This window comes from Saimiri boliviensis, chromosome 16, assembly GCF_048565385.1.
Source record: "Saimiri boliviensis isolate mSaiBol1 chromosome 16, mSaiBol1.pri, whole genome shotgun sequence".
Lineage (NCBI taxonomy): Eukaryota > Metazoa > Chordata > Mammalia > Primates > Cebidae > Saimiri > Saimiri boliviensis.
Window position 1 is genome coordinate 3,854,344 of NC_133464.1, and position 20,965 is coordinate 3,875,308.

Sequence of the window (20,965 nt, forward strand, 5' to 3'; positions counted from 1 at the left end):
CTGGTAGCATGGTCCACATACAGTGGCCTTCAGAGTAACGGGATGCAGCTTTCCATCTATTACATACAGAAGAAAGAGCTGCCTGGGGAGCTGGTATTTTGGCTGTGGCCCTACTATGTTGCTCATGTCAGCTGACTGTAGTCTACCTACGGATTCAACTCTTGCACAAAAACAGACTGCAGAACCGGGAGGAGAAGGTAGTACCTAGCTCCCGCTTCCTTTCTTGGTCTGATTTCTGTGGCCATTACATTCATATAATTAAATTAGGTTGACTGACTTGATTTGATTTTAAATTACAATATTTTATCATGTTGCAAACACATTCTTAACAATACACTTTTAGTTTCACTTTTCTTTATGAACCAAAAAGTCCCAAAACTGGCCAGTAAGCTCGGCACAGTGAATTGTTGCAGTAAAGATTCGCTCTAGTTTTTGAAAAGGAAAATTTGTGCTAAGCCAGTTTCCTGTCTAGTCAGCAGAGTACAGCAGACGGGGCAAGATGGACAGCACTGATTCCTTCAACTCCTTAGGCTAAAATAAGATTTCCCATCTCGTGTTCTGCTCCACCTAGATTTTGTAGATAATGCTTTTAAAAGGATTTTTTTTAAAGTAGTATTGTTAATGAAATACTTTCAGTTTGTTTTAGATTTGCACAAAGTTTAGAATAAATATGTCCTGCCTGGAGAGTGAATCATGCAGTTAGTCACTGGACTGAATGAGCTAGAACCACCTAATTAGGGTCAATGAGCTAAAAAACAAAAATAAAACAATTAAGGCTAGACGGAAGAGGAGGAAACGGTGGCTCTTTGAAAGGAAAACAAGGTCTGGGGAGTATTGCCTTAAAAAGGTAAAATGTGCAAATTAACAAGATGGAAAAAACCTCTGAGTGTAGTTCTGAAAGCTGAGCAGAGGGCACACGAGTCAGAAATGGCCTTGGAAGCCAAGGGGCTCACTCCAGGGACCGGGCGGCCCCCTGTCATCTGAAGTCTTTGCATCCGCAAAGGATCCTGTAGGTTGCTCAGAATGTCTAGTTAATGAGATCCTCAAGTTCAACAAATACTTTGGTTGACAGATGAAGTCTGCATGTATCTATCATACACGTATTTTCCCTTTTAATGCTATGAAATGCAATTAAATACATCTAATACTAAAACTATGCTGAACATAATGTTTATTATTTGAAGATATTTAATGATTTAAAGTGTCCTTAAATTGTGGGAACTACAGTCTATCAGTTTCTTTGCATGGTAAGACTACCAAAAGCTCCAGTTAAACCAAGATAGAAGTCAAAGCAACAACCAAAAAGTTACTATTTTTTATTACCTTATTTATTAAATTATCATTTACATCACCTGGCAATTTCAGGTGGACTATTTTTTATTAAAGAAGAGGCACACAGTTGGTGTAAATAGATGGAAAAACATTTTCAAATTCAAAATATTTATTACCATTTAAATTTTATTTTCTTGAGTGCTGTCTGGTTCATTTTGGCTTCACATGACATCTGCTATTTAAGCTTCACAGTTGTAGTAACAGAAGGTTTTCTAGAATTTTCTAGATGTTACTACAAGTACTTTTTGTATATCTATTACATACAGAAGAAAGAGCTGCCTGGTAAGCTGATATTTTGGCTGTGGCCCTACTATGTCGTGCATGTCAGCTGACTGTAGTGTATCTACAGATTCAACTCTTACACAAAACCGGATGCAGAGCCGGGAGGAGAAGGTAGCACTTAGATGGAAAACATTTTCAAATTCAAAATATTTATTACCATTGAAATTTTATTTTCCTGAGTGCTGTCCAGTTCACTTTGGCTTCACGTGACTTCGGCTTATTTAAGAGTCACAGTTGTGGTAGGAAAAGGTTTTCTAGAATTTTCTAGATGTTACTACAAGTACTTTGTCATTGGGAAGCATGTTTCTATTTCCGTAAGTCTCATAGCCTTGTTGTACCGTATGCAGTGCAGGCAATGGGAAAATAAATATTCAATGAATGGCAACGAGAACAAAAAGGAAAGAGTGCTGTTTGTGTGTCACTCATTCAAATTGAAGGACCAGCGACATGGGATGAGCTACATTTTCCATATTTTTCGTATTTCTTATTTATTTTCATAATAAATTATGAATGGCTTAAGGCTGCTATATATTTTTCTTAGGTTCCTTTGGAAAAGACAAGCGTTTCTGAAGTCGTAACTCATTTCTATAGCTACCTAGCATTACACTTGTCAATTGATTAGACCATTTGGTTTCAAGAGGTGTTGGTAAACTCTATTTATGTAGTCTCCTTTTTCATGTCTAAGAGTGGGACTCCACTCAGGGATACAGAGGGGCAGTGTGGTTCGGAAAGGAGGCCCCAACACACACTGACCTTGTATGGCTGACCGCAGTGCCTCACAGGGGCCTGGAGGGATAACCCTTGGCACCGTCTGCCGCTGCACAAACACCGGAGCATGTCATTGAGAAACCATGGCTCTGACCAGCAGCAGTCAGCTTTCCTCTGTGGTGTACCTCATTTTCTCTTCTTTAACCACAAATGTTGTGCTTGTGTTTATAGGTGGGTCCTTTGGAAGTGGCATTTATGGTTTGCAGGGTAGCATTTTGGGTCTACCAGCCATTATCTTCCACATTCTTACAGAGGGTTTTAGCTGCTGTTCAGCTCACATCTGCTCATGACCTTGGACGGATGTCACATGGAAGCCTCCCAGCTGGATCTCTGACCATTTGTCAAATGCAGAGAGGGTTTCTTCGTGATCTCTCCCACATGTTCATTATTCTGAAGGGTTTATTACATGCTGTTTCTGTTTACATTATGTTTGAGTTTTCAAACCTGGTTTTAAAGATACAAATCAGATAATAGTATACTTAGAGGGTGATGTTTTCAGGAGTGATTTCTGTGGGTTTCGGGAGCTGTGCAGCAGCATTTTAGAATCTATCATTTATAAATAGTATGAATCCTTCCATTTATTTCTGAAAAGTGGCTTTGCTAGTGAGTGCGGTTATGAAAACTCCACTTTAGTTTCACTCTGGCTGGCTGGGATTAGTCTAAACATGAAGAGTTTTTAAAGACATGTCTGGTTTCTGACAAGAGGGACGAACAGCTATGATTGCTGTCATAAGAGAATATTTAATAGTCCCTCTGTGTAATGGAAGTAATATCAAATCAATCAATAGAACGCACTTGTTTGGTGCATCGTGCCTGGTTAGATTCTGTCCCACAGGAAAGAATATCTATTTCCTATCCTTGTTGCTGGAAGTCTCGGATGGCCTCCCTGGTCGGGGGCGTGAATGGGGTGTAGCCGGCTTGGGGCGGGTGCAAACCCCTCACTGCATGACCGACCTCCACATTTCCAGTTGCACCTGTAAGCACTCCTGGGGGTCAGCCCTCCTTAAACTTCCCAGGTCCTCAGACCCGCTGAGCACATTCTCAACTCCATATTTGGTCCCCCTGCTTTCTCCTCTGGAATTTCCTCTTTTGCCTTCCCGGGCAGTGACATCCTCCCCCCGGTTCTGGGCGCCGAGGTCCAGTCCATCTGCTCCCTCGAGGGCGGGGGTTCACACTGCCTGCCAGTCCGTGACACAGCGGCACTGCTCAGCACGTGGCCCCCCTCCTCTGCCTTCTTCACTCTTCCGCTGGACACACCACCCTAGTCCAAACTCACGGTCCTTCTCCAGCATCTTGTAGTTTTGTCGCGATCATCCTGTGGAGTCATTTTGTTTTATTGATGTGCTTTTCCCCCTAGACTAGAATATGCCCAAAGGAAGAAGCCACGCCCTGTTCACCCTGTCGCCTGGGGCCAGGACAGTTCTTGAACACCATGCAGCGTTATTTAGCTGTCCTGTCTCTAGCTGGGGATTTCATGGGGAGGAGGCTGAAATGATTGACTGCTGGATCTGTGGTCTTTTTTGCATTAGAATTTTCATTTTTTTTCCGTAGATCAATGAATATAACCTTAAGTTAGATAAGATTTAATGGATAAGAAGAACATGAGATACGCAGTTTGATTCATAGACTAAAAATCTTCCCATAAAATTTGCCTAATTGACAGTAGACTTGCCAGCCAAGAAAATGAGACCTATTATCTTCTGCTGTCCTAAGGCCAGCCACAGTCCTTCCTTTCCTTTGCCTCCTGCCCCATCCTCTCACCCTCCTCCTCCTCCTCCTCCTCCCTCCCCTCCTTCCCCCCTGCTCCTGGTGGAATCACCATCCCTGCAGGGGCACTCACTGGAAGACCACCTCTCCTTCCCCGACACTGACCTGCCTCCCTCCCGTGCACTCCCTCTCCCTGCTTCCCGCCGTTGCCCTGCTCTGGATCCCATCCCCAATGACAAGGACCCCCTGCAGGGCTCCTCACTTCTCTTCCCTCCTCATGCTAATCCACTTGACACAAGTCTCACAGGTGAATGTCACCAAAGTCCGGAGAATGGACTCAGTCTCCCTCAGCTCTAAACTTTTAGACCCTCCCCAAGGCTGGCTAGAAAATGGGCTGGAAGCCACTTGGCCTTTCGTCCCACCAGCGTCCTTGCAGCACTGCTGCCTTCAGGCAGCCGTGTGCAGGGCTGAAGCTGACACCCGGGCTGTTCTGCTGGCACACAGACCTCTTCCCCGGGAAGCGTGCTCCTGCTGGCTTGCCCAGCCACCTTCCTTTTAATGGGCTTAGCCTGGCAGGGGCCACAGCCCCTCTCCTCTTAGCTGGCAGGCTCCTCGAGAACACAGCTCATGCCTGTCTTTACCCTCCAGATGGCAAGTACAGTGCCAAGCATATAGTAAGTGCTCATTAAATTGCTACCAAGTGAGTAGGAGTAGCAGGCCTGTTCAGCCACATATTCCCCAGTTCCACAGAAAAGGAGGGCTTACCTAAGTCTGCTCTTTAGAAGAAGAATTTATCTTTTTAGGATGGGAACACACAGAGAACAGGGGAGGTCATATAACTTGGGTTGCATTCCAGACCTCCACTGGAAGAGATTAGTGATGTCACTATTCTGGGGGAGAGGACGAACACAGAATCAGCAATGATTTAAACAACTGAATCATTTAAGAAGGAAAGTGGTAATCCTGCCACCACTGGTTTTATGAAACTGTTTCTGAGTTGCATGTCCGTCATACTTGAAATGTTTCACTAGTCACTCAGGCTTTTCATGTTTCCTTTTAAAGTGTGTTACAAACTGTAAGGCTCCTTAAAGGATCAGCTGGTGGAACGCAGTGGGATAAATAGAGCATGGGGCTGCTGAGTCTTCCTCAGAGCAAAGCCACCCTCCTGGCTTCCTGCTGCGTATCACTTCCCAGGAGCAAAGGGAACCTTCCAGATAAGCTTCAAAGAGAATTCTGTGGGTGGGAAGCTATCTGCATAATCCCTCCTGATAGCCAACATATGGATCACAGCATTAATGAGGCCATTTGTTTGGAATTTCTCCTTTGTGACAATATGCAGTGCACTTCCTGGACCACAGAAGGACAGACAGCAGAGGTTGTCTGAGTGATCCTTTGGTTTCAAATCTAGACCCAGTGAGGAGTTCTTCTGAAGGTTTAATGCATAAAGGTGTGGGTGGGGTCAGAGGGTGTGGGGTTTTCCACGTGTGGCATCATGTTGGCGCTGAGAAAGTTTTAGATTTTGGAGCATTTGGATTTTGGATTTTGGATTTTGGGGTTAGCATATTTCTTTACATATTTTCTTACAGCACCTGTAGCGTATTTCTTTTACAAACCTTCCCCTACTCCAGTTTAATCTCGATGATGGGCATGAAGACAGCACATTATACTTTATACATATACAGACACATATACATGTAATTATATAGAATACATATGATTATGTGTAAAAAGATGCTTTTGAATTAAATATTTTTATAAATTTGGAGATTGTAGACGCAATAGATTAATTTATTTGGCCAGGAGCGGTGGCTCACTTCTGTAATCCCAGCACTTTGGGAGGCCGAGGTGGGGTGGATCACTTGAGGTCAGGAGTTTGAGACCAGCCCGGCCAACAAGGCAAAACCCCATCTCAACTCAAAGTAGAAAAATTAGCCAGGCGTGGTGGCAGGCACCTGGAATCCAGCTACTCGAGACGTTGAGACAGGAGAATCACCTGAATCTGGGAGGCAGAGGTTGCAGTGAGCTGAGATGGCGCCACAGCACTCCAGCCTGGGCGACAGAGCGAGACACCGCCTCAAAAAAAATAAAAGTAATTTATTTATGATGAGGAATTAATGAAGAAGACACTTATATCCAGTTGTTGGAATTTCTGCAAGTCTTCCCATAAATGTGCTATCGCTTTTTTAGATAGCAGTTGTAGACTCCTTTATCAGAGTCAATGCTATTGGGACTAAGAAGAATTAAGGCAGAGAAGACTCTGCCTCTGCCGTAAGTCAGGCATGCGTTCAAGGTCTTTATGCTATCAGGCTGTGCAGCCAGGATCTCCAAAGCTGAATTCCCGTCTGCCTCAGGAATGTGCTCTTACTTCTGTACCGGCTAGCACCTGCCTGGCAGCCTGTTCTCACCGTCTCTCCCTCATCCTGGGTTCTTCCTAGGTGAACAGCTCTGACTTTTCACAACTTGGCTGAAGTGCGCCCTACTATGGGGGTCCCCGAGTCTCCCTCTGGCATGCCTGTGGGTCCTGCTCACCTCCCTTGCAGCCCACGTTGTGTTGAAGTTTCACCTTTCCTTATCTGGCTTGCTCACACACTCGGCTCTGTATTCTTAGCATTGATGGGTGCCTGGCCCATGCAGGCATGCCGTAGATGGGAAGTAAATCTCACCACCTGTTGAGAAAGTATGACCGGGCAGTGAAGGAGCACCTGGCACAGGCTTGCGGGTCCTGCCCCTGCCCCGCCCACTCACCCCAGTTGTGGGCATGGGGCCTGGAGGCTGTCTTGCTTGTGCTGGGCCTGGAAGACAGATGTTGAAAGTGAAGGCAGACATCCACGTGATTGGTGCAGGCCAGGGTGGCACCTGGGTGTGGCAGGAGTAGACTGTGGAAGATGAAAACCAGGAATAGCCAGAAGAACTCCCTGTCCTTCAGCACAGCCGGGGAGCTGCACAGGTTCCCAGAGTTGGAAGAAATAGTCCAGCATCTGTTTTTCATGCCTAGCTGGGTAAATTTGCTGTTCTTCAAAGGGTGCCTATAAAACAGACATTGGTGGAAGGAAGGGGCTAAGGATGAAAGTTACAAAGGAAGGGAGCAGGGCCGGTGAGAAAAGAATCCAGGGAACCGGGGAGAGCAGCTAAGAGTAACAGCGCTGGGGGTGGGGCGTGGGGAGATTCCTCCTCTGGAGCAAGGAGTTTGAGCCTCAGGGAGAGAACACAGCGTGTCTCAAGTCTACACATTTTCCTGGAGCCGACACTTGGTTTGGGAGGGGCTCCGTGGGTACTGGATGCTGGGGACGCCTGGCCTTGCCCCCCTGGCTAGTGCGTCAGGCCGGTGACTCACAAGCACGGGAAGGCTCGCCCCAGGTCATGCCTCCCGGGGGCGTTTCCACCCCAGGGTCCCAGCGGACAGACGAAGCCCACCAACTCATTTCACACACAGTCATCCAAGGATCCACTGACCCATGGCAACTCATCATAGTCACATCTGCTTGAGGCTGGACCGAGACCAGTGACCTGGAGGTGAAGCGCTGGCCTACGTGGCCATTCATTCCAGGCCGTCTTATTCCCCGAGCGGGAACTTTAACGTCCACCCCCGTTTAGTGGGAGAAAGGCAAGAAGAGAAGTGAAAAATGAGTCAACAAAATTGTATGATGGGGAAAATGGGACCAGAACTGCAGTCACACGTTGATCCTGAGAGAAGCCAAAAAACCCTCATTTCCTCAAAGCGTGCTGTTCGCTGGGCGCTCTTTCAGCTCTGCAAACTCAGCCTCTAATGAGAAGCATCAGACAGCATGCATCTCACATGTACGGATCTTAGTCATACCGCAGCACAGAGAGGGACGTGTTACATACTACACATTCACTGTTTCTCAAATGTTTTGGGCTTTTTTTCCCCAAGAATGTATCAACGTTTGTTTTCAAATTAGAGAAGAAATCTTGTGTAACTCTAAACAGTAGTAAGGACTGCTCTGTTTCAATGTCTTCCATTATTAAATGGAACAGAAATATTATTTAACTAAATTGTCCTCTCAGGTGAGTTAATTTGATGTTGAGGAGTTATGTTCACATCTTTGGGATCACATCTATCTTACATTAGTCGAAACAAAATGATTATGGTAATGAAACAAAGGCAGATGAAAGCACATTGATTTTGACTTCTGCGAGAATATATAAGGGAGAAAAGTTAATTTTACCTTTAAATCCACAATACTAAATATATTTTGGGAAGTTGAAAAATGTATAAATGTAAGCTTTAAAGAAATCATTATTTGTAATACAACGTTTGGCTTATATCTTACTATTTTGTTAGCAATTTTTAAATTCTACAGACACTTGTTTGGAGGACTAACTTCTGTTGAAGTCTAGAAACTTAGAGAAACATATCAAATGTGAAGGGCACAGCTGAGTGCCCTTTTCCTGAAGTGAACATAGCCATGGACCCAGACAATGAACCAGAACATTACCAGAAGGCAGGAAACCCCTGGGGTCCTCTTCTAGTCATTAGCCCCGAGAGTAACCAGTATCCGATGTCATCTTGCTGGGCTTTGACCTTTACACAGATGGACTCACCCGGTTTGTCCTCTTGCACCTGGTTCAGCTTGCTCTGGGTGCTGTAGCTGGCCTGCCCCGGTGTGGCCAGGGACTCCCCTCCATGAACACATACCATCGTTTCTCCACCCCTAGAACTGTTTCTAGCTGGGGTGATTGTGGATAGTGCTGCTGTGAACATGCTTGAGCATGTCTCCTTTTCTCAAATGTTATTGAAATACAACAAAGTGCAAAAATCACAAGTGTGCACCTCAAGGAATTTTTACAGATGTATACACCCATGTAGTCACTGTCCTCAACAGGCAGAGGGTGTCTCCTGCCCCCCAGAAACCTCCCTCGTCCCTGCCTTTGCCACCGCCACAGAAGGTCATCACAATTCTGACTTCTTTCTCCATAGACAGGTGGCCCTGTTCTTGAACTTAGTATGGTGGGATCCTACATAGTGTGCTCTCTTTGGAGAAGTTTTTTAGGGCACTGCAGGGCCCTGGGGAGTCCAAGAGAGCCATTTCTCAGAACCTCATAGCCACGTGGTGTACACAAGCATGATGCAGGCAGCACAGGCCAACAGGACAGAAGCTAGGAAGTCCATCCTCCATATACACGCTGTGCGGTGCCGCTATCCTGGGGTGTCTGTGTGTGGTTACCACACTAGCCTGTTGTGTGTGTGAATGAAGTGGAATTTAAATAATAGAATTGAGTCCAGGCACAGTGGCTCACACTTGTAATCCCAGCACTTTGGGAGGCCGAGGTGGTTGGAACACTTGAGGCCATGAGTTCAAGACCAGCCTGGCCAACATGGCGAAACCCCATCTCTACTAAAAATACAAAACATTAGCTTGGCATGGTGGCCCGTGCCTGTAATCCCAGCTACTCGGGAGGCTGAGGCAGGAGAACCATTTGAACCCAGGAGGCAGAGGTTGCAGTGAGCCGAGATCACGCCACTGCACTCCAGCCTGGGAGACAGAGCAAGACTCCGTTTTAGGATTGAAAAGCTTAAACCCTGGCAGCACTTGATAAGGGTCAATGTGGTTCTGTCCAAGTTGCCTCAGTTGGAGAAATGTGCCAGTGAGTCCCTGCTGTGTGGCCGTGGGGATTATCGCTGGGAGCAGAATTTCGGGGAAGGAGCCAGGGCCAGGGCGCAGCTTCAGCAGAGGCTGCCAAGCAGCTTCCAGAAGGGTTGGGAACGTTCCACTCACAATCCCACCGGGAGCGTGTGAGGCCCACGCTTGCTGCTCATGTTTAATTCTGCCCAAGTAGCCCTAAAACACAGTCTCTTGACCCCAGCCGTTTATTACGTTGCGTAGGTAATCATTCAAAAGGCTCCCTGAGGAAGTGCTGCGACCAGGAGGAGCCCTGGGCGGCAGTATCACCAGGAAAGTATTTTGACATTTTGCGCAGCGTAGGGAATGCAAGAAAGAATTTGAAAGATAAGCTGTTTAGACTTGGCAGATCTCCACATGTCCCTATTTGGTGGGATGTGAAACACATAAAAATTGTTAAAGCCGGGATGTTAAAGGTCTATCTTCCATCAAAAGCAGGAAAAAAATCAGAAAATTGAGGACTTCATCCTGTTTAATTCCAAATGTGCCTCCATCAGTAGACACGTCCCAGTTAAACTGTGTAACACTGCACCCTCCCTCACTCTCTCTCTCTCTCTTTCTTTCTCTCTCTCCTCTCTCTCTCACACACACACACACACACACACACACACAAGTAGCATAGCAGCTGGCGTTCTTCGGTTAAGTTAAAAAGGCATTCTCCAAACAGAATGAGTGAGCTTCCTCTGGCATGGAATTCACTTTCATGTTGAGAAGAGCGCCCCCTTGGTCTGCAGATCAGAGAAAATCGGAAAGAGGCTTGATTTCCTATGAAAACCATTGTCTTCTCTTCGTCTCCTTCTTTCTTGGGCACGTGTACTGTGTATTGTAAAATCTTTGTGCATTTTCAGAACTTAATATACTTTATAACATTAATACTGATGGTGCGTTTCTGACTATCTTCATTGGGGCACGAAAGAAAAGCCTCACAATTGTAATTGTTTTAACATACCCTGAAAAGTGTAACAGACTTTTAGAGAGTATAAAAGATACTTGGTTTGGGGATTACTTTGTAGTACCTTTTGCATTCCTGTCATATTGTATTTTTTGTTTTCGTTTAAAGTTGATCTCTGCTATTGAAGTTAGGTGTGCATGTGTGTGTCTGACAGAGTCCACTGGGGACTCTTATTATTCTTTTTTTCTGTTTCAAACACAATTAATTCCGTTCAGCTTCCATTTGAGACAACTTATTATGTTCTGTAGACCGCATGGTCTGCTGGGAAGAGGCTAAAAGGACTTTCAAAATCGACTTGGTTTTCATGAAATTTGCCTACTGTTTTAGGAGCATAAATAATAAATTCCGCCCCCAAACCTCGAGACTTTTCTAGGGTCCTGTTTTTCTGCCTTGGTATGGGGTTCCCATGTTGCTGTTTTCCATGTCTGGTCTACTTCTATAAGAGAGACTGAGCCCCCCGCTGTTCTTGCCTTTGAGAACTCTCAGCCATATTCCCTGTCCTCCAGTTAGAGACTGCCTTCGTGACCGACCTTCATCCTCCTGACCACTTGGGGTAAGTGCGTGCCTCCCAGGCAGACAAAACAGGCATTGCTCCAGGAACTTGGAACTCATTGACCCTAGAACACCAGTGAGGGGAAAACCAGGAAGAAGGAGAATGAGTATTGCACAGAATGTACCAGTTCTTCCTGTTCTAGATCTGAAACAGATGAAATGGGAGCTCCTGTGTGGGGCCAACATACTCCAGACGCAGGGAGAATGCTCAGCCCTCATGCAGACCCTCAGACGTGCAGCCAGCAGGGAGCGGGCAGAGTCGCCAGCCTGCATATATCTCTGGATTTTTCTGAGTCCAGATGCAAGATGTGATTCCTCAGGAAATGATGAAATGGTGACATAGCCTTTCACGTGTCAGGTCACCAGTGAAATTGTGAATCTGGGAAACCCGCATTAATTATGTACCCCTTTCAAACATAGTAATTCACAACAGAGAATTAAGACTTATATTGCTTAAGGCTTTTATTTTAATTCACTATATCAAGCTTATACATTACCCCTGTCGGAAAGGAGGTACTCAGGTCATCATTCATATTTTTTTTTTTTTAGGAGTGAACCCTTGAATTGCAGCTAAAATACCTTCATATGCCAGGGTAAAACCTAGCATGAGCCCTTATATAACAGAAATTAGGAAGGACAAGAATAGTGATATTTCAGAACAGATATTATTTAATAAAGTAAACATATATCTTAGAATATTTGTCTGTCATTCTAAAAGCTAGTTTTTTGTTTTTTGTTTTTTAAATTTAACAAAACCATTTACATAAAATGCTAGGCCGCCCAGAATGTGATACAAAAATCATGGTCTTAGACATCTTTTGTTCTGAAAAGCTGACCCTAATTTAGATATTTTTGAAATGATCAGTTTTTTAGAATTGTCTTCTAGGGCCAGAACTGATAATAAAATTCCCTACGTGAATAAAGCCATAAATGTTTTTGATCTAGGATTTAAAACACATGCTTGCTTATGAAAAAGCGTAAGCGGGTGGGGGCAGGCCGGGGGTGGGGGCTTAGTCCTTCCTCATCTCCGATTTGCCCCGGTGCTTGTTAGGACCTGACGTGGTCCCCAGGGTACAGCTATCCACCGCAGCCTCTTACCTGCAATCCCTAGCAATGGAGGCATTCACGGATGGCTTAAGGGCACAGTTCAAAGAAGTTCATCTTTATAACCTCCCTCACATTGCAGAAAGATAAGCTTCTGAGATTTTATCAACATTTCAGAAGAGAAAACTCTAGGTCACCACATAGCCATTTTCAGCTTCAGTCCTTTGGATCCCTGCTTCATCTGCTGTTTCCCAGAAAGCAATTGACCCACCAGCGGAAAATCCACGCTGCTTCAGGCTGGTGTCGGGCTTCCGCCAGCTAAGTCCAGGTGACTGGTGGACACTTCCTAAATGGATTCTGCAGATACATGAGACTTAGCCCGGTGGGTTTTCCTTCCGATATCTGCAGGGGGGAGATGAAGTACAACAGAGTTTAAAGAACAGAGATGTGTTTCTAAACCTGGCTCAAAAGCAAACAGGTTGTGGGCAGTGGCATAGTCCCAGCAAAGAATCTGCCCCAGAACCCCAGAGGCTTGGAGGTGACCTGGTGATGGAATAGCTGCTCCGGGGGGCTCCAGGAGCCAGTGTACCCCCAAGAGTCCCCAGCTCTTCCCTGGCTACTCTGGGATCTGGTGCGGTCAGGCAAGCGTTTCCAGTTCCGTTTGGAGCTCTGTCCCACAACACGGTTGTGCAGGAATGCATCACTGTGAGCTGAGGTGCGCGGTACCACTGGATTTCCGTCTACAGTTGCGATTTAAGGTTGCTTAGATGGGCAACACCAGTAACAGCCCAAGAACACAACCATAATTGGGTACAGATTTCCTCAGTTCTAAGATGTGCATTAATTAATGTTTTAACAACGCTGAAAATGGGATAGATTAACAATTGATAATGTGTCATCGTTTCATTAGTACCATTCTTTATTTCTTAGTGTGGGTTTTATAATTGCTGTAGTTCTAGATGAAATACAGCTCACATCAGGCTCACTGCTATGGGAGCCTGGTGTGAGCTGTACGTGGGGCTGGCTGTCCCCAAAGCACTCAGGGTGTACCAGGGAGACACAGAAGTAAGTGAAGAAGGAGAAACGTGATAAGCCTGACAATAGAGGCATGCAGTCAGCACTTCGAAGGAGCCAGGGAGGGAGCAGGTGACCCTCACCTGGGGGTTAGACACGTGGTAGTGCTGGCTGCGTCAGGTACCTCTGGTGAACTCTCTCGGTACTGGTGTTTGTCCGCTTTGGGTGGACCTCCTGGGGTACAGGTTACAGATTTTGACCTCATCGTCTCTTAGGATGCCTCTGCATGGTCGCCGAAACCCAGATTATGAGCAAATCTGTGCACATGGTTTGATTTAAAATGTTAGGAGGTTATGAGAGTGTAGGCTGAAAATTGCCTAAAATGTGAGTCAGAGAAAAACACGGACCCATCGTTTCTGGTTTGCTTGGACTGTTGTCAGCTGTCCCCATTTCCAAAATACAAAATTGAGAACAGCTTACTGTCTTGGAGGCACTTGTTCAGATTTAGATTTACAAAATAAATGTCTCCAGATGTGACTGTTTCATGCAGAAGTCTCAATGGCGATGTAGCTGAGGCTTGACTATACTACGTTGTTGAAAATGTACACTTTGCATGATCACAGTACTATTCGTGGCATGATTTTAGTTTCAGGAAACGGTAATCACCTAAAGTAGAATATGAGTAAACATTTTGTATCAGATTTAAAGCAGAGCCTCTAATAAAGCGTATTAATCAAATGATTCACGCCGTACCTCTTTACATTCCGTCCACAATACCTGTGTCTGTCATGCTAAAACCGGGGTTCTTCTCAGGGAGCTGCAAATGCGTGTACATATGGTCACGTCTTCTATCTTTTCATGTGACGGCAGTTTTACATAGTGGAAGTTAAAGCTGGTTTCTGATTTCCGCTTTGTCCTAGCATGTTATACCAAACCTTCTAATTCAGTTTCTACACCTATTAATGGGGATGGCACTACCTATCTTGAAATGACTGATAACAATAAATATTAGGTGACAGCTGACTGTGTGTGGGGCCTGGCAGGCGTCTGAAGGCATGGTAGTTCGCTTCCTTTCCAGCTTTTATCACATGCTTGGATTTATTTCCTCGCATTTTTAACATGAATTTTTATGTTAGAAGTGAACTACAGCCCAGCTGCGGTGGCTGACTCCAGTAATCCCAGCACTTTGAGAGGCCGAGGAGGGTGGATCACTTGAGGTCAGGAGTTCGAGACCAGCCTGGTCAACATGATGAAACCCTGTCTCTACTAAAAATACAAGAAATTAGCCAGGTGTGGTGGCAGATGCCTGTAATCCCAGCTACTTGGGATGCTGAGGCAGGAGAATCACTTGAACCGGGGAGGCGGATGTTGCAGTGAGCCGAGATCGTGCTACGGCACTCCAGCCTGGGCAACAAGAGTGACACTTTGTCTTAAAAAAAAAAAAAAGGAAATGAACTACAGGAATGTTTTGGTGTTGGCTATTCTTTAATGGGACATTCAAGCTTGAACTGAATTCAAAAAGGAGTTCTTTAAGATTTGGGCTTAAAAGGCAGCTCATTCCTTTATTGTCTCTGTACAAACTTCCTTTGCATGGCTGTGTGTCCCTGGGACGGCGTCCTCGTCCTCGGGAGCTCTCAGTCTCCCGGTGGTCTCATGCCTGACACCTCTGAATAAGAAGCATGGCATTTCGGTAGGTTTGCCAATGTGGGGGGTGCCCTGCCAGAACCATCCCCGAGGGAGTCAGCTTCAAACAGAGAAATTCACAAAGGACAAAAAATACAGGTGACATTGTTCACTTTTTGGACGAAGTAGCACTTTGATTTGTTCTACTCAAGGATCTTTGTTTTGTCTGTTTGGGCGAGGGATCTGCACTAAGTGGAAGCGCGTGACAGCCCCGGGGAACTCAGGGCCGATAAGACTGTGTCCCAAGGCCGGGGCAGGCTTCTCTCATGAACAGGTCAGCCTGCCAGAATCATCTCCATTCACAGATCCACCTCGCTTTGAAAGTGTTCTTCTATTTAAACGTGTTTTCTCTTCCTTCCAGGGAGGCTGTGCTGGCTCTGGCTGTGGTAAATGTGACTGCCATGGAGTGAAGGGACAGAAGGTGAGTAGCCGAAATTTAAATCACAACATTTCCTCTTGTATTGGACAGTACTGCACTGACGTTAACTGAATGATCAGCAATTCAGGTGAAAGCCTTGTTGCTGTTTTGGTAATTATTTCCCCAGAGCAATACAAATGAAGCAAAACCAGGCTTGACATTACTTCTGAGTAGTAATATGATTATAATAGCTATTCTACAAAGACTGTAATAGTATGTGGCAGTTAATGTAGAAAAAGATAGTTGGTTTATTTTCCTTTTTGACTCTAAGAGGAACAAGTGTATTGGCAGAAAATCTGTTGAACTGATTGTACTTTTTGGAATTGAGGTATAAGGACTAATTTTAGCATTTTTCTGGAAAAAGAAACTAGTTCCTGTTCTACTTGAGGGCCTGCTGTTCAAATTAGTATTTTTAAACCATTTTTTAATCCATCACATGCTTGTCTATATTTATTTATAAAAATATTGTTTGGAAAACGTAGTGTTTCCCACATGTAAAATTAAAATATATTTCTTTCTAAGCAAGCTCTCCCCCTTTCTCTCATTTAAGAACAAGGGATCCAGACAAAGGTAACTTTCTCTGGAAGGCAAGCTGAGTCTGTGCATTTCAGTTGGCTGGAAAGAGGGCGCCTGACCATTTTTTGTCTAGGGAACAGTGCGGTGTCCTCATACTGTCTGTGGGTCACCATGGAAGCCAGGTGTGGCTACGAGGAAACGCCACCACCTTAAGCCACTCGGCCTCTGGTGCAGGTGCGCACAGCGGCTTGGGAGCCTGTAGACTGGAGTGTGCTGTAGGACACTTTCCGGAAAGCTGAAGGTGTCACTCCGGCCAGTGTGTGAATTCTTACCTGCCGCCCTGGCATACCAGAGGTTTTTTGGGCCACACTCTCATGCTTTTGAGATTCAGAAGATTCTACTGTACAGAAAATTCTGTGGTTTCTTTTTGGCTATTTGCTGAAATGCCAGCATTATTATTTTTAAAAATATGCCTGATAGTTGGTAGCCCTCGTGTCACCTGGACAGTTTTTGACTGAGTGAAGTATGTAAGACAGTCTCACATCTTTCCTTATTGACTTAATTCATCTTCATGCTGTTTGTTCTCTTACTTTGGAATTTTTTTCTAGCAATTTCCAATGTTCATGTTCAAGTGTTATTTTAAAGTAGAGACAAGTGTTTCTCATGCCACAGACATTTTGTTGAAAATCTAATTTGAAATATACATGTGAGTTGATCAAACTCATAAAAAAGTCCTTGAAGTTATAAAATAGAGCACTTTGGGGTACCTGCCAAGAGGAAGTTCAGGCCTGCACATGACTACTCTGTTTTCCACGTGGCTTTGAGAGCATCAGGGCTGGAGCCAAGTCGGCCTTGCTTGCTCTGAGGGACAGCAGGGTTGATGTCTCCCTCCATTCCCATCTGTTTCCGTCCGGCTGGCAGGCCTTGCTGCAGCACCTTCCTTGGCTCTGGAGCGTTACAAACCTTCTTATTCTGTCTGTGCCTATAAACTTTCACATATATATATATATATATGTTTTAGGTCGGGCATGGTGCTCATGCCTGTAATCCTAGCAGTTTGGGAGGCTGAGGCAAGTGAAACACTTGAAGTCAGGAGTTCGAGACCACCTAGGCCAACATGGCGAAACTGAGTCTCTACTAAAAGTACAAAAGTCAGCTCGGCGTGGTGGTGTGCGGCTATAGCCCCAGCTCCTCGGGAGGCTCAGACAGGAGAATCACTTGAACCCAGGAGGCCGAGGTTGCAGTGAGCCGAGATCGCGCCGTTGCACTCTAGCCTGGGTGACAGAGTGAGGCTCTAACTCAAAAACAAAACCCCAAACCCAAAAAACTTTTAGTTTTTTTTTAGCCTAATTTATCTTAGTTTTTTTCCGAAAAATCCACTCATCAAAACATGACAAGGGAGAGTGTTCGGGTGCAGCTTTCTGACCTGTCAGCTGACGTCTAGAACCAGGTGGCACCCCTCACAGGCAAAGCCGCTTCCACTCGAGTGGACTACAGTGTGTGGAGCAGGCGCCCTGGCACCTGGCCTGAGGGCCATTGTGTCTAACATTGTTTGAGGAGGAGCCCTGGGGCGGCCCCCTCCCGCAGCGAGGTCTGTGCCTGTTGTGGCCTGCGCCCTGCTTAGGGCAGGAAGGCCGGAAAACGCGGGGCCAGGTGGAAGGTGTGCCCCAAGGGAGGTCTCATGCCAGCTTCCTACAGGAGCCAGCTTCAGCCTTGACACTGGGAGTCAGCAGAGCCTGGCTGGGACCGGGATGAAGGGGCAGGATCCTGCTTTCCTCCTGGTGGGGCCTCAGCCAGGTTTCCCACCAGGGGACCCAGGCCAGGGACCCCAGCACCCCCAGAACTGTTTTCGGCCTGAGTTGCTCCTGTATGCTCCAACATCTCCATTGCCAACTTTGGGGTTCTTAGTTTTGTTTTGTTTTGTTTGTTTGTTTTTAATCCCATAAAGAACATTTAAAATAAAATGCTAGCAAGCTCTACCTTAGACCATTCTGAATTTGTGACTTAAAAGGCGATAACTGAATGGATTTGAAAGGCCTCTTGTAACCTTGGCCTAGGCCAATAGCGAATGGTTTAGTATTCCATCATTTTAACAAAAATAGACAAGGTCTACTTTCTTCTCATCTTGAGCATAAACATTTCAGGTCCTATGGTTCACACAGCATTGAGAAGGGGAAGGAGCCCTTCCTGCCGCTGACAAGGACATTTTAAACTTCCCCTTATTGTCTTGGAAGTCCTGTTAAAATAATCAATTTCGTGACGTGAAACGCCTCAAGCTTCACTGAGCTAAGGTTTCATATCTGGTTCCCCTTCTCTCAGCCCAAAGTCAGCTAAGAAAGAAATGTGCTTTAGGCTGGTAGGTCAGGAGGAGAAATGGACCCACTCCAGTGGCTGCCACCTCCTACGCGCTTTCAGAGTGTCCCAGCCCTAGAAACGCCGAGCAGTGTAACAACAAAATGATTGGAATCGTGGAATGCGAATCTGCTGTATTAAATCACTGGTTTACTTAGGAGGTACAGCGGAACACCTTCTATCCTCAGGTTGCTTTGATATTCCCAAATGTCTACACATTAAATTGATTTTACTTTGTTATTCTTAAAAACAGGACAGTAGTAGGCTCAGCTCAGAGGCAGTGAAATTTACCTGGCTGGGTCAGAACATCACAGCCTTAGAAATTTGGAAATCATTTTTCCCATGTCTCTTTGAGGAACACTTTGACGCTATTGTTTGCAAACCACCAGTATCCTCAACAGAAACTGGCGTATCTCCAGTGCACATCTCTTTTGACTAAGTCCTGCTTTCTACAGAGATATGACACAGTGGGCAGGATGTCTTATATTCTGTAGATACCATAAATGCATTTTAGTGCAAATCACTGCAGGTTTTATAATCTCATAGTTTTCACGTAATCAATAAGTACGAGGTAGTTTGATCTGAGTTCATCAGTTAAGTTCAGCAGGCTTCTACTGGATTTCACAGAATCTTTGCTGAGTTGTTTATTTTCCCTCTTGCCTGGAAGGCCGCTCCTATCTTCAGATGTTTTCTGTTAGGTAATTAATTGGACGTGCACGCAGTGGCTCTGTGCTCCTCCGGAGACAGTGTGGGAATGCTATCTCCTTAAACTGATTAGGGTTTTGAATGCTTGCCTTCACAGAAATAGCCAAAAGTTAAGCTTTTCTTTTGCTTGATGATCTGATTTTCTCAACTACTTAAGATAGTAGGAAAGGCAGCACATCCCCAGAAGTTACTGCCTTGTGCTAAGGAAATTAACTGCTTATGTTTTGCTAAAACAGCATTTTCACAAGACATCTTTCAAATAATCTAACCTGGGAGCCCACGTTTCCATAGCACTGTCACCATAATCTGTGTCCCTGCAGTGTCCAAAAAAGGGAATTTAAAGTTAAACAAGAGAGGGAAGACTGATGGACATAAGTAAATAACAAGGTGAGAGTAAATGATCAGATTCCAGGAGAAGCAGTTGAGAAAACAGATACTACAGTTTTTCTGAGAAGGAAGTGATCCCTGGGACCTGGAGCATAAAATCAAGTGACAGCTTCCCAGCTGCAGTGGGACCCCAGCCTCTCACATCTTCGCTAATTCACCGGACTCACTTGGATACAGACTAGGTTCATGTGTCGCACATATGTGTGAAGACACATGTTAATTGAACTGCATTCTTCAGAGAAAACAGCTCTTGGGACCAGTTGATGAATGCTGTCCTGGCGAACAATGGATGGTTTCTATTGTAGTGACTCTTGGAAGGGACATTCCCAAGCCCGTCTTGTGAGCACAGTCTTAAGCAGATTTGTAGCCTTGCTAGTGAATAGTGACAACTGTGTGGCTATCTGTATCTTCTTGTAATACTTTAACCCCGCTGATACCCAGATCCTTGGCAAAGACGTAGAGAAGCGGCACGTTATCCTGTTATTACTAATTAGACAGTCGGTAAATCACAGCTCCTGTCCACACTGGCTCTGCACTGCAGCAGTGTTGTAATCAGATAGGACAAGCAAAGATGGCTTTCCAGGCAGAGAACTTTGAAAATGGTATTGCTGTCTGTTTGTCTAAAATGTGTACCTTATCTGATTTGAAAGGGCTGGAGAAGTCTGTGGCCAATCTGGAAGTGATTTCATTTCCGGCCCGGGGAATCTGGGAAGAATTTCATGTTGTGTATGGCTGAGTTTCTACAGGATGCCCTTTCCCTTGCTATGGTGAACAGCTTGTAGCTGTACCAGCCATTTAGTGCCTAGCTATTTTGACACAATCAGTGCATGTCAACGTCACACCTTTGTATAAACCTGTCTCTGCATCTCAACATTTGGCTCTAGCTGCTGCTTTTACACAACAGATCTAGGCCAGGATAGGAAAATCCTGGCTTGCGAGTGTCAGAGCAAGAAAGAGAAAGAGGCCGTACCTCAAGCCAGGCCTGGGTCTGAGTGTGTTTTATGCCCCAATCCTAACACTTTGCACGTTATTACAATATCTATCGTACAGTGGAAGAAACCAGCCAGCCCAGGCTTTTCCCACTTGGTGGTGTTGACAGCTGAGTGGGATAATTCTTGGTTGTGGATCTGTCCTGTCCATTGTGGGGCACTGAGCAGCATCCCAGCCCCTCTCTATTAGATGCCATAAATGTATCTCCAGGTGATGCTAAGTGTCTCCTGGTGGGGAAAGAGGGGGTGCAGACTCACCCTGGATTGAGAACTGTTGGCCTAACCCCATCTTTTATAGCTAATAAAAGACAACAGGATTCAGACACTAACCAGAGCACGACTCAGTTTCCTTCAGATAAGCAGATCCTAATCTGAGGGAGTCTGGCCAGTTGAACACACAGCTCAGAATATCCCGACGTCTTGAGCAAGTTCCTTTTCTCTATCCAACTGACTCCGTGGGGGAGACCCCGCTCCCCTGGCCACATGCCAAGGACAGCAAGCCTTCCGAAGCCTTTCTCTAATGGTCAGCGATGGCGAGGATTGCTGGAGGACCGCAAATGAACCTGTTCCTCTGGGGCCATGGGCAGGCCTCTGGTTCCTGTTCTAAAGGAGTGGATGTGGG

At 45.5% G+C, this 20,965-nt stretch overlaps 1 protein-coding gene across 1 annotated transcript in view; it reads left to right on the forward strand.

The window, feature by feature from the left end:
* Nucleotides 1-20,965, forward strand: part of COL4A1 (collagen type IV alpha 1 chain) — a 151,016-nt gene that overhangs the window by 46,298 nt on the left and 83,753 nt on the right. Inside the window, exon 2 of the mRNA XM_039473372.2 lies at nucleotides 15,338-15,397. Coding sequence (XP_039329306.1) covers nucleotides 15,338-15,397 — 60 coding nt within the window. The remainder of the gene's footprint in view (nucleotides 1-15,337; nucleotides 15,398-20,965) is intronic.